Source organism: Carassius carassius, chromosome 10, assembly GCF_963082965.1.
Source record: "Carassius carassius chromosome 10, fCarCar2.1, whole genome shotgun sequence".
Classification (NCBI taxonomy): domain Eukaryota; kingdom Metazoa; phylum Chordata; class Actinopteri; order Cypriniformes; family Cyprinidae; genus Carassius; species Carassius carassius.
In genome coordinates this window covers 6624137-6638168 of record NC_081764.1, presented here as the reverse complement: position 1 = coordinate 6638168, position 14032 = coordinate 6624137, and the positions used below count along the sequence as shown (strand labels likewise).

Below are 14032 nucleotides of genomic sequence, written 5' to 3'. Positions count from 1 at the left end.
GTCACTGAGGTCATGACTGTGATTTTAAATCATGCTCTTGTTTGTTTTAGTGCTCCACCGTTTTGTCTTCATTCATTCATAGGCTGATTGATTCTCTTTCAGGTCCCAATGCCATCGGCTCGGCTTCCAGTGTGTCCACTCTCTCTGCCCTCAGTACAATAGCTCTCTCCCTCACAGCTCGCACATCTTTATGACAGAACACAGCGCGGGCCGCTGACTTCAGTCGAAACGCTCTTCCTCGAGAGAAGACTGAGAAAAGTGACTCAGAACGATGAAAACTCGTTCATACAAACCAGAGGACCTACGTGAACGATAATACTGGGATAAATAGAAAAAGTTTTTTTTTTTTAACGAGTGTGTGGTTTGTTAGCCAATTCAAAAAAGATTGAAGGCTGATGGGATTGAATTTGATGTTACCAAAGCAGCTTAAAGAAAAAAATAAATACCAAAAAACAAACATTGAGGAAAACGTCACATGCTTCTTTTGTATGTATGACATACTTAGCTTTTTACTTTTTTGTTTGATCCAGTTGGTCTGTCTGTTCCTATTACAGTACGCCAGGTGTGTAGGAACCGCTTTAGATGCATGTCATGTACAATGTTTTGTAAGAGAATGCAAGTGTCTGGAACATAATCATTTAGAGCAAGACAAATTTGGCTGAAAACCAACTAATCATCATAACATGAGGTGATGTGGGTCACATGTGCTCACTAAGCTAAGAATCTCCAAGGACGTCTTACTGTTTACGACACGGGAAAACTTGCACTGAAATCATGTCTGGAAGAAAGTGAACAACAAAAAAAATATCATCCTGACCAGAAACTCGAGAGAATGCTGCTACGAGGCCAAGTCGGACATCTCCTGAAGGCCGCACATTGGCGTCTTTGTCACCTCTCTCTGCACTGGTCAGAAGCAAACAGACACCAGGCGTTGATCTTGGCCGTCTATTTTTATTTATTTTTTTCATCATCTTACGCTTATCTGTTTGTGTGTCACATCTAGAGCTCTTCTTTGCCTTTTGTGTGCCTCATTGTGTGTTTTTGAAATCCTCAGGTCCTCAGAAAAGCCTTAATACATATTTCTTAGCGTTACCTACTTAGATAAGTGCTGGACGCCAGGGCTGTGAGTGGTTAGTCAAGCGGGATGCTGGGGTTTGTGTAGTTGGTGCGATTTTATTGCATCTGTGTTCCATATTATAACAGCCGTATGCTGTTCCTCATTGTTTCAAGGCAATACAGTGTGTGTGTGCGCGTGTGACCTCTGCTAATGTAGGGGCTACAAGCTCTGCATTTTTTTTAAATGCCATGTGGGATTGGTGCGATGAAAGTTACTTGTCATTTCTTGAGATGCAAATAGACGTACTGCTTAAAGGGACATGTGGAGCTCTGAGACTGAGTGAGAACAAATGTATATGTAAATGCTTTTTTGTATACTCCAGATAATTTATATTTAAGTGGATGACATTGAAGTTTCCTACAAAACTCATCTTTTTATCTAACAAACAGAATAGACGTTTCTTAGCTTAGCGGGACTCTGCATGTGGATGTATTCATTCCATTCTTGATTCATTAGGTACTAACCAATGAACTTTTGATGAAAGGATACAAATACAGTCATCCATTTCTGAGTTGTGTATCTGTGTGTGTCATAGCCAGAACGCTCTTTCTCTAAGAACTCCATTTAAAGAACCGTTATAACTTTTTCCTCCAAGGTTCTCTGTTTATACTGGATCACAAAATAAATGACAATGTTTTGATTGGGTGCATTATTATATGTGATGGGCTAATGGAAAATGTTGTTATAATGTGCAAAATAAGAGTTTTGTCATTTGCTCACATCATTCCAAACCTATATCACTATTGTGTAGCTTCTTAAGTAAAACTAATTAAAAGGTATATTACTTGTTTGAAGCTTTCTGTGAGAAATAGACCAAAAAGTTAGAGTAACCTTTTCATATAGTGCTAGTTTACCCAAGCATATTGTCATCATTCACTCATCCTCATGCTGTTTCAAACCTGTTTATCATTCTTTCTTCTGAGGAACAATAAGATATTTTGAAGAATTTTCTTTTTTCCCAAGTCATCATCCAGGATTGGAACGGTGTGAGGGAGGATTAATGACATTTTATTTTGGACAAACTACTTATAGAAAGATTTATGTATAAACAATGTACACTAAATCATGATCATCTGTGATCTGAGAAAAAAAAAAAGGTTTTAATCATTTTAATAGTCAGTTGCAGCATTGTTTGAGTTATAAGGTCACAATGGGTAAGCTATACATTTCCTGTTTTCCTCTGTAACCATTTACGAAGTTGGCAAGTGTATTCCAGCCTTTACTCAAATGGGTTTAGAATAAGATTAAAGGAAAGTGAAGACTCTTTAATAAAACAGAAAATTCCATATTTCACAACAGAAAACATTACAGGTTGATTTAAAGCCACATAATATCATGCAAGTTCACTAGAATTTCCTCTATGTGGTGTGGAAGGCATCATCTGTGTAAACTGTAGACCAAGACAGTTTTGACCTCGACTGTACAAACAGCACATTTTACAAAGTGAGGTTTCTAGTGTAATTACTACCCTAAGATAGGAACACTTCTGGACAAAATTATTTATTTTCACATCAATAAATACATTATGATCCCAAAAATATGAAAGTATTTATCATTTCTTGAATGCAACGCTGACTGGTGTTCAGATTGAGGAGACCCACACTGGAAAAGACTGTTATATATGCAAAAAAAAATTTTTTACATTATTTATTCTTAGTCAGGAACAGACTACAATAGACACATTTTCTGTCACAAAATGATGTTGAAGGAATTTTCCGCTACTGATATTTTGGTCAGTTACTATTTATTATCAGCCGTGTCACAGCAGAGTATGAAACATCTCTGCCCTTGGTGACGATTAAAACAGCTAAAGCAAACGTGGCCTTTGGGCATGTTTTTCATCGAGTTCACCTTCAGCCAGAGTTGGTCTTTGGGGAGACGCTGTGTTTAATACACTGACAGCAATAACAGAGATGATGTATGAGTATATAATAAAAAGCTAATTGGGAGCATCTGGGGCCAAAAGGAAGAATTCCTGAAGAGACCGTGAAGCAGCTCTTTAAGACGGAGTCATGATAGAGATAAATGGAGTTCCACTGGATGATTTACTCTCTTGTAGATGCTGGAGGTGACTGACAGCTGCTATTCACTCCCCGTCTTCCTCCCCGACCTCCATCTGCTCCAAGATTCCCTCCAACACCTCTGCCTTCCTCCGCTTCTTAGGAGCATCTGAGAGAGATGATAAGGGGACAGATTTGTTTTCATTCAATTATAGAAGGCAAATGACTAGAATAGGAGTAACTAGTGCTTTGAAAAGCTGCAGTTTCCAAACCGTTAATCAACAGTCAAACTGCAATTTGGAAAAAAAGTATTGAAAAAGTTTTAAAGAACAAAGCCACAAATAATATGTGTTAATATTTACAGAAAAGTAATTATATAAATATAATAACAGATAATAAGGGTTAGATAAAACATTTATTCACACACAGAACAATTATTTACAGTATGTTTAGCACTTTTCAGAAATTTTTTCTTATTTGTTTTTTTTAAATAAACCTAATTTATTAAGATAAGTTGAGAAAAGGGATTAAACTGAGAAAAAAAGGAATTCTGGGAAAGATGACTATTGAAAAGCAGTGAATATCTAGTAAATCTGTTTTATCAAGCAGCTGGTTCATTGAAATCACCCACCCAACAAGCTGATTCATTAAAGTGGCAGAAAAACCCCAAACTGTAACATGTTACAATCCTACCAAAAATAGTTTTTTATTGAGAAAACTTAAGCACCAAAACAGCATATTCAAATTATTTCTTAAGGATCAAGTGACACTGAATACTCAATTTAAAAAAATCTATTTTAAACTATATTAAAAGAGAATACAGACATTTTAAGTTGCCATTATATTTCACTATATTACTTTTTTCTGTTTTTTTCTATTTTCAAAAAGACCTGAGCTATTGTCAGGCTACTGTACTTCTAATTAGGTAAGTGTGGCATATTTTAAGAAGCTACTCATTAAAACTGCTTGCAACTGTCTATGCAAAATAACTGTGACTGTGTGTATAAAGCAGAGGTTTTACCATGAAAATGTTGTGCGGTTTTTCGTCTCAGGTCGTCCACAGTCTCTTCTGCATCCGCCCACTCCAACACCAGCCTCCTGCCGTAAAGATGAGTGCTGTGACACAGCGCAGTGAACGCTTTCTGTAAGAAACCAGCATGAAATCAAAGCCTGTGTTAGATTTACTGCACATAGTGGACAAGATCAATGTTGATTAGGTGTTTCACAAGAGACTACCTGAATGTGAAAAGAGACAGAAAGATACAGAGACAGATGCACCCACCTTGGCATCTTGTTTAGTAAGGAAGTCAATGAAGCCAAAACCACGGTGGGCTCCGCTGATCCCTTTCTTTGGCAGACGGACTGTCTTCAGCTCTCCAAACGTGCTGATAAAAAGACATGAATCCAGCATTACATACTACACCTGCACTTCAAAACTCACATGACAGACTATTACAGGGGTACCACGTCCAAAACCGGGATATTAGCACAGTCATTTTTGCTAGTGAGAAATATTTCCATTATTAAGGTGGAAATGTTCTATGAAACACAATGAAGATGGCCTTTAAATGTGAAGCAAGGCTCACCAGAAGAGTTCTCGCAGTTCTTTGACTGTAGCCTGGAAGGGGATGTTTCGTACAAGGATCTTAGAGGTCGTCTGCTTCCTGGCAGTTTGCTTTACCCTCTTGGATTTTGGCAAACCTGACCTGCAAAAACAACAGGAGGAAAACAGCTGTTACTTATGTGTGTGCCTATTATTCAAACAGACTAAGAAACCACATCTAAAAAAGCATTTAAAGCAATGACAAAGTAATCTAAAAAAACTGGTGTATATGGTACATAAAAATTATATATATATATATATATATATATATATATATATATATATATATATATATATTATACTCGTATGAAAGTTTCTCATCACTTTCATTACAACATCTTTTGTAATAGAAGTTTAAACAAAACACATTAATGTGCAAATTAGGTCCTCATTATGCATTACTTTTGCATGCATCCTGAAAACAAATACATCAAATTTCAGCAATGCTTAACCTATTCCTTGAAAAAGTTCAGTGTTTAAAAAAAAAAAAAAAAAAAAAGTCGTTGCCTAGTGGTTAGAGAGTAGAGGGTTGCGGGTTCAAATCTCTGGCCGGAAATAACACGACTTGGGTGCCCTTGAGCAAGGCACCGAACCCCCAAACTGCTCCCCGGGCCCCGCAGCATTAATGGCTGCCCACTGCTCCGGGTGTGTGTTCACAGTGTGTGTGTGTGTGTGTGCACTTTGGATGGGTTAAAAGCAGAGCACAAATTCTGAGTATGGGTCACCATACTTGCTGTATGTCACGTCACTTTTATACATTTATGTAACATAGGTAAGAAATTATGTGCAGAGTTTGGTTCATGTGTTTTAGGTGTAAGTTCAGATATATTATCTCATTATAATGCAGAAACAAAATCATTTTCAGAAAATTACTATAATATAGGAAAGTTAGCCCAAAACTACAGAGAGATCAGTGAATTAAAACTTTTATGCATTGTATCAGTTACACCTGCATCTGCTGCTTAAACATGTCAACCTGAAGTCCAAATTAAATATTACAAGACAAAATGACAATGTACTGCAAAAATAAAAGCCAGAAAACATGTCTTCCTAGTAAAAAAATCTTCATATGCTTGACTAGTGTAGTATTATTCATGAGTAAATGACTCTTAGGAGCTGATTCTGAATCGTTCAAAAACTTCACTGAATTAAATCAATTTATAACCAGTTCCCTTAAAAATGACTTGCTGACCCCTAGAAGAGCTTGGAGTTTGTGAAATCCTGTCTTACACGGGACCTTTAAGACACAAAAGACGCCTCGACTTACTTGACTTCTCTTTCTGATATTTTCACCTCAAGCTGGTGTTCATCTAATTTACAGTGCTGCAAGAAAAATGAAAACGTTGCCTGAATCTATTTCATCACATGAATATTTGTGCATACATAAATACAGCAAACGGCAGCAGATGGTCATTTACCTGCAGCTGTCTCATGGCTTTCTGTGCTGCCTCTGGAGTTTTGTACTGCACAAAGCCATAACCCATTGATAACAGTTTACCTGAGACAGTCACACAGAGACAAAGAGATCACGGCGAGATTCACACAGCGAGGAAACAAGATGTGAGAAATGAGAGCGAAAGCACTAACAAATACACAGATGAAATTGATATGGTAAATATGCATGACTGAAAACAAACCAGCTTTATCTCTCTTCTTTGATATTGTGCAGCTTTTCACCACACCGCATTTAGAAAACGTCTAATAAAAGAACACAATGAAAGCCATATGGTGAGATGGTTATTAACATATCTGATCACACAACACATGTCGCAGTGGCCTCTGCGCTCACCTCCCGTAATGCTTCCTCTGATGTGATGAAGTTGAGATTTTTAATGAAGAGAGTTGATCCGGGTAATATTTGCTCTTCCTCTTCCTCCTCCTCCTCTTCCTCTTCTTTTTTGGTCGAGTCATTGTTCTCAGCAGATGTATCTTTTTTTTTAACCTCTGGGAGGAGAAGGATGGACATGAATGAGAAAATGACAGTAATGCATCAAGTGACAATAAAGGCAATTTTAATTTCTTAACTGCTATATTATTTCACAATATTTCAGATTGAAATTGTGTGTGTGCATTTGTGTTCTTCCAAATAAATACTTCTTCCAAGTATTGGTGAGCATAAGAGTCTTAAATATATATAATTTTTTTTATTATAATTATACATAATACTAATAATAGTATTTTATTTTCATCTTACTGGCCACAAAGTTCTGAATTTAAATATAAAATAGTTTGTAATTAACTAAAGAAAAATTATACAACTTGACTGATACAATTTAATTATCATATACTTAACATATAACATGCATATATAAACAGTAAATAAATGTTAATTAACATTAACCGAGATTAAAAATGAATACTTATTTATTATTAGTTTATATCTAATGCATTAACTTATGTTTATATTAAACAATAAATAAATTACAGAATTAAAAATGTTCTTAAAATATACCCACACATGAACTTTTAAAACTAATAAATGCATTTATAAAATATATAAATGTTATATTATAAAATATAATAATTTTTTTTTTACTTAATAGCATAATACTTTGTGTTTTCCATGGAATTCTGAAGCAGATTCCAAATTTGAATGATTGGAATTCTCTACAGACTGCATGCAGGGATCATTATGAGTTCTCATGTTGTCATTTTAATAGATGGCTCGGTTATGAACTTCTGAGTCTTTAGGCATACTGATATGGCAGGATTAAAGTATTACCTGGTTTAGGTGCTGTGGGAGTTGTAAAGACCGCTACAGGAGCCCACTCCAGATACAACGGAACATGCTGGAACTGAAGAGACCGACCGTATAATATCATACCAAGTCACAAGTTTTATTAAACCAACCAAAGGCACAAATTCCTTTTTATATTTCAGTACATTTTCACAGTGAGAACAGTAGCTCGCATGCCCATCACAAACATGTCCCCACTGACCTTGGTGTATGCAAGTTTCATGAAGGCCCGCTTGGCTTCGGTGGGCTCCAGGAACTCCACTATAGCAGTGAGGCCAGATGGGGGCAGCAGAACTCTTCCTAGAGACCCATGGGGGGAGAACAGAGCCTCCAGCTCTGCAACCTGCACTCCCGAGGGCATGTTCTTCACCAGGATCACAGAGTTACTGCGCTGGCCTGCTGCCTAAACAGATGGAAACATAAACACGGTTCATGCAGATACAAACAGATGCCACAGATTTGCACACAGTAGGCGTACATTCTTCTGTGCAATCTGATCGAACTCTGGAATTCTGAAGCAGAACTTTCATCTGATGCAGACTCCATGCAGGCCAAATTATGAATTATTCTCACATTCTCATTTAAATAGATGGCTTAGTAATAACAAAGTCAGTGTTTCAAATAGGAATGCACAATATATCTGTAACAAATCAATAATAATAAGGCAATAATCTTTTTTTTAATGAACTGATCTCAGTCGATATTGGATATTTTTATATTTTTACATTTAGATTACCTATATTTTCTTTATTTATTTAAAATGATTGATTTTAGTTAGATTTTTTATTTATTTTACACATAGTATAGAACATTCATATTCGATAAAATCTGAAAATAAATTCTCTCTTTCATCAGAATTTTAATATTGGTGCACGCCTAATTTTAAATACAAATATCTATTATAGAAAAAAAGATGGCTTTATAGTTTAAACAAACGAACTGATGTGCCAGTAGAAATCAAAAACATTTTTAAGTTGACAGCATTTACACTACCGTTCAAAGGTTGAATGGTTAAAAAAAGTATCTTATTCTCACGATAGCTGCATTTATTCAATCAATCATTACAAAAATTATAATTTTTACTAAATTACTAATAATTTATTATTATGACTACAAAATTATTACAATTTAAAATAACTATTTTCTATATTAATATATTATAAAATGTAATTTATTCCTGTGATGCAAAGCTGAATTTTCAGCATCATTACTCCAGTCTTCAGCGTGACATTATCCTTCAGAAATCATTCTGATATCCTGATTTTGGCCCAATAAACATTTTTTTAGCATTACCAATTGGTTAGAAAACTGTTTTGCAGCTTAACACTAGCAGAGCATTTATTGAAACTGAAATATTTGCTAAATAATTGCATTAGTTTCTCAAAAAACCCCAAACCTTTGACTAGAACTATGTGAGTAAAGCACACATGCTATACCTGACTGAATGAGTCCAGAGAAACTCCATTGTCCAGGAGAAACTGTCTGGTCTCTTGTACAATCTGTGTCTCTCCGAGGGCCATCCTCACTGCCAGACTGCCATCAGACTCCTGAAAACATACACAAAACCAGTGTCACCTGCGCTGATCCTCTCCAGAACAAGAGAAACCATTTGTAGGTCCCAAATACTTACATGATCTAACACTTGGCTCTTGGTCGTGTTGTATTTCTCAGCAATGGCATCGGCTACTGCACTCGTGCCCAAAAACAAAGCGTTCCAGTTATGAGAGCTGCACAAGAACAAAATTGTGAATACCACTGGAAATTTCCAAGTAAAATTTTGTTTCATCAAATGCTGACCTGCCACTGGCGGCTTTGTCTTTGGCATCTTTCTGCCTCTTATACGAGGAGCTGCCTGGAGCGTTGGGCCCTTGATCTGGCTTTTCCTTCTTCAGCCTTGAAGCCATGACGTGCAGAACCCGCCCCTAAAGGATCCAAACAGTTTTAAGAAAGCAAATAAAACCACACAGACACAAAAGAGGGCAAAGGATTGGATCAGTACCTGGAAAACATGGCCATCCAGTTGAGCCAAAGCTGAGACTGCGTTCTCTGGAATCATGTATGTCACAAAGGCAAAGCCCTTGGGCTTCTTAGTCAGACTGTCTATGGGAAAAAGCACCTCAGAAAGAGGACCTGATAAAGGCACACACAAAAAAAGTGGTTTTTAAACATCTTTTGAGAATTTGTGCTATTTCCCACATTGTTTAGGTATGTCATGTGACTCACCATATTTGATGAAGACTTCTTTCAGTTCCTCTTCGGTGCACGTGTACGGCAGGTTCCTGACAAAAAGTCTTCCCGATTCCGCCACGTCTTCCTCTTCCTCATCATCCCTCAGCTCGTGCACAAAATTTCTTTCCTTCTCGCTTCTTTTTGCAGACCTTCCATCATTTCTAAAGCTGTTGACTCTGAACACTTCAATATAGCGCCCCCCTGTGGGTTTACACAGATAATGCACATGCATTGAGAGTACTTATTTTCAAACTGGTTATGCTGCGTTCACACCAAACGCGAATGGAGCGTCTGGCGCGAACGATTTCAATGTTAAGTCAATGTAAAGACGCATTTACATGCGTCTTGAGGTCTAGCGGCGCGAATGAGGCGTTTAGCGCGGCGCGGTAGACGCGAATTCGCCTCATTCGCGCGTTTGGTGTGAACACAGCATTACGCTCACAAATCAAAACACACAGGACCTTTTCGTCAAAGTTGTGTTCTTGTCAAAGAGACTGAATAATTGCTTACCCATGTAGTCTTTGTTAAAGCGCAGGGCCCTCTCGACCTCTGCGTCTGAGCGCAGGTCCACATACACATAACCTTATCAAAGGAAATTCGCCATCAATCATACGACACCAGAGCAACATCTTTAAATCAGCTACAGACTGTGAACAACAGATGCTCTTACCCGATTTGCGCCCATCGCTGTTTTTACCAAATCGAATGGCAACAGGTTTCAAAGGCGTCATAAATTCTTTCACTTGTTGCTGCAATGAAGTGATAAATAAGTCGTCACTGTTTGAAAAGATCTGATAAAACTCATATGCATAAATGATAAGCTAGCTGTTGATTTATGTACCAATATTGAAAGTAACTGTGTCTATATGAATAATGCATACATGTTCCAATTTTAAATTCATATATATATATGTTAATAATAACTTCAATAAGCCAGGATGCATTAAAGTGACATTAAAGATTTATAATATTACAAAAGATTTTTATATCAGCAAAATGCAATGTTCTATTTTCTTTCTAATGGCTGCTGAAAGGTCAGCTTTTCCGTCAGAGGAATTTTAAAATAAATTCAAATATCAAACAGCTCATTTAAAATGAAATATTTCCCAAAATTACTGTTTTTATCCTGTATTTTTAAGCAAATAAATGCAGACTTCGGGAACACAAGTGACTTATTTGAAAAGCATGTCAAAAATCATACCAAATCACAAACTTTTAAATAGTGCATATTATCAGGAATATAATATCTTTCCTATATAAAAAAATCAAGACTGTCAGACTGTAAAAATCAGCTAGAATGAATGGATTAGAATGATTATTTGGGTGTTATACTGAAAGTTTATGTGTGTGTCTGAAATAGCTTCTTGTGCATTTCACTATGATATTAACAAAGGGTGATGTAAAACAATGAAATGTTCAATATTGATCAGTAACCGATATCTCACCTCTGTGACGTTGAATGGAGCACCTCGTAGCTTGACTGTGAACTCTGTGCTCGGCTCAATCTATAAAAGTGTATGAACAGCATAAAGACATGAGCCTCTAATAGTCAAACTATTCCCTAATAGACCTTGTGTTTTATCACACTGACCGTGTTCTGAGATGCTGGTTTTGTGCTTTTCTGGCTGCTTGTCTTATCACCACTCTCATAAGCGCTGTCTGGGTTTTGGGCTGGGGACACTTCCTCTTCTTCCTCCTCTTCTTCCTCCTCACTCTTATCGGCAGCATTAGCACTGTCACCTTCTTTTTCTTCATCCTCATCCTCTTCAGCCTCTTTCTCATCCACCAAGTCTGACTTCTCCACAATTTTGGAGCGAAGATAATCCATGTCAGACAGATCTTTCTTCAATGCTTTCTTATCAGTATCTGGTGAGAACACACATTTGGAGAGAATGAGAAGTCACACTTATATAATCAGCACTGTCTTAAAAGAAAGCACAAAGTTCTTACCTCGTTTGTCCTCTTCATCAGCATCTTCATCATCCTCAGCATCACTTAATTCATCTGATTCGTCAGAGTCAAAGTTCAGGTAATCATCACTGACAGCTACTTTCTGCTTCTTCTTCTCCTCCTCCTCCTCCTCCTCTTTCTTCTTCTTCTTATCAACTCCGACAGAAGTCGCTTCCATGGAGTCATTGGCCCAAGTGGGCACCTGTGTGCGTTTCTGGTGCACAGCGAGGAACTCCTGGAAGCTCTGGTCTTTTTCAAGCTGAGGATTACAAGTTACAGTTTATTCAATCTCTGCATATTTATCCTAGTATGATTTATGTCATGCAAAGAGCAGCATACTTACATCTCCAAGAACATTCAAAGGCTTCTTCTGCTTCTGCGGAAATGGAGGGAAAGCATGAATTCAGTTTGACTTATGAAAACTCAATCAGGCATTCCAATAAAACAGTTTGCAAACAAAAGTGAGTGGATCAGTGCAGACATAGGAAAAGTGACAGGAGAGCTGCACAACCTTGTCATCTTTTTCTCCTTGTTCACGTGATTTCTGTTCTTCTGTAACTTTGTTTGATGATGGAGGGCGTGTGTGTTTGCTCCAAGGTCGGGCTTTGTTTGGGTCTCCAAAATCTGTGCAAAACTCCACCTTATTCAGACAAATAATGGATAAGATGAGAATTAGAAGACAATTGTTTAAAAAAAATGGTTTACTATACTCTCTCTCCCTATATATTTATCCTTTCACTTACAGTAACTCTAGATGTGTCCACAAAGCTCTTGTTGAAATGTTTCAGAGCTTTCTCTGCATCCTCTTCTGTCTTGAAGCCTACGAATCCAAATTTGCGAAATTTACCATCTTTGGTGAATTTCAATGTACAATCTGTAAGCGTCCCAAAATCCGCAAACATTTTACGGAAACGGTCTTCCTTCATCTGAGGAAACAGAGTAAATGAAATGACTTTCAACATTATAAATAAAATATTTCATCTAAATGAGATCATATACAGTTCAAGATCACAATGCATTTTAGTCATTGCCTGACGTAACATCCCTTATTAGAATTAAATAAACTATTTTAGTTACATTAATTATCCATATAGGAAAGTACAGTGGTGGTACCATGTTGCATTGATGCTATCAAATAATAACATGACGATACTTTAATAAATGCAACATTGCATTCAAACGGTGCTCCAAAAAGCGTGGCAGTACCAAGTTATCATTTTCCAAAAAACACGGCAAATCCACGACACCGCTTCAAACAAAAACACAGCTGTAGTTACCTTTTTATGGAATAAACGTGCTTAAAAGTTGATCAAATCTTTGTTGACGCATGCATCTTTGAAAGCGGACTTACATCATATTCTAATATCATTACAAATACTCACCCCATTTGGGAGATTCTTGACTATTAACCTCGACATTTTTTTTCAATTCCGCTGTGAGATTAAAATGTAAAATAACAATATACTGTTTTATCAACAATAAAGCATGGCGCTCTTCAGTAAGTCGCCATCTTTACCCTTTGACGTCAATGGCGTCACCGAAGGAACTTGATAGTGGCTCCCTCTTCTGGACATAAGTGGAATGTTCAAAGGTCAGTAAAATAAAACTTGGCGTAAAAAAATACTCATAACTATGTTTTTGAAATCAACACACTATATTTTTATATAGTAAACCTTTTAAATATATAAATTATCCATCATCTTTAAAACATGCACAAATTTAATAATTATGTAGGCCTATGTCTCAATTTGGTCCGTCTGTATCTTATCTAACATATTGTGTATTATTTTTAACTCATAATCGACAAAAAAAATTATATAAAATGTTAAAAATGCAATTATGTTGACTATTATATTGGGTGTAATTATAGCTACATAATATGTCAATCTTTTCAAAGTCATTAATTATGTCTATAATAAGTGCTAAAAAGGAGTCCTGATTCTTTTTTTTTTAGTAGTAGTAGTAGTATTATAAATAAAAGCATATGAGATGTTTAATGTAAATGAGAAACACACGTAATTACTTTCATGTTTGTATTTATTTCTAAATCTATCCCATACTTTGAGTATATACTAAGTGTGCTGATAATATTGTTATTGATTCAGTCTTGTCATGTTTTTTTTCCCTAAGTGAACTAGAAATATGATATCCTTGTAAGCATCTCAATTCCTAGAAATTTCACCAACAGTCCTCTTAATAAGAACTAAGTGCAGAGAAATGAGCCTGACCAGACCAGAACAGACAAGCTTTACTTGTTCACAGTTCAACTACCACTGTGCACAATTAAGAGCTTAATTCATGTCTGCTTCCGTATTAGGCAACCGACAGCATTCATTCATAAGCATTTTCTACTCTTGGTTTACAAAAGTAGTTAATTCATGATTATTATGTGTCAT

The 14032-nt window shown here is 36.5% G+C and overlaps 2 protein-coding genes across 3 annotated transcripts in view; one reads left to right on the top strand and one right to left on the bottom strand.

Moving 5' to 3' along the window:
* Nucleotides 1–336, top strand: part of LOC132151643 (contactin-4-like) — a 148379-nt gene extending 148043 nt beyond the window's left edge. For both annotated transcript variants that reach the window (XM_059559899.1, XM_059559898.1), the window contains exon 22: nucleotides 103–336. In XM_059559899.1, coding sequence (XP_059415882.1) covers nucleotides 103–194 — 92 coding nt within the window. In that variant the 3' untranslated portion in view covers nucleotides 195–336. The remainder of the gene's footprint in view (nucleotides 1–102) is intronic.
* A 2265-nt stretch (nucleotides 337–2601) lies between these two features.
* On the bottom strand, nucleotides 2602–13177 carry LOC132151641 (probable RNA-binding protein 19). The gene is made up of 24 exons (XM_059559897.1): nucleotides 13019–13177; nucleotides 12380–12562; nucleotides 12148–12276; nucleotides 11980–12012; nucleotides 11637–11895; nucleotides 11278–11552; nucleotides 11132–11191; nucleotides 10357–10435; nucleotides 10197–10268; nucleotides 9681–9887; nucleotides 9457–9587; nucleotides 9255–9379; nucleotides 9088–9184; nucleotides 8894–9004; nucleotides 7660–7860; nucleotides 7443–7515; nucleotides 6510–6664; nucleotides 6358–6418; nucleotides 6139–6218; nucleotides 5988–6043; nucleotides 4704–4823; nucleotides 4400–4502; nucleotides 4139–4259; nucleotides 2602–3286 (listed from the first exon to the last, which is right to left on the bottom strand). The coding sequence occupies exons 1-24, from the start codon at nucleotides 13052–13054 to the stop codon at nucleotides 3204–3206; spliced, it is 2850 nt and encodes a 949-aa protein (XP_059415880.1). The 5' UTR covers nucleotides 13055–13177; the 3' UTR covers nucleotides 2602–3203.
* Nucleotides 13178–14032: the final 855 nt, after the last annotated feature.

Bases quoted from the DNA above. Each gene is read 5' to 3' on its own strand.
- LOC132151641 (XM_059559897.1), bottom strand. From the start codon at position 13,054: ATGTCGAGGTTAATAGTCAAGAATCTCCCAAATGGG. The intron at 11,553-11,636 runs GTAAGAACTTTG...TGTTCTCACCAG, and splicing joins TGATGAAGAGGACAAACGAG to ATACTGATAAGAAAGCATTG. The intron at 4,503-4,703 runs GTGAGCCTTGCT...TCTTTTTATCAG, and splicing joins GAACTGCGAGAACTCTTCTG to CACGTTTGGAGAGCTGAAGA.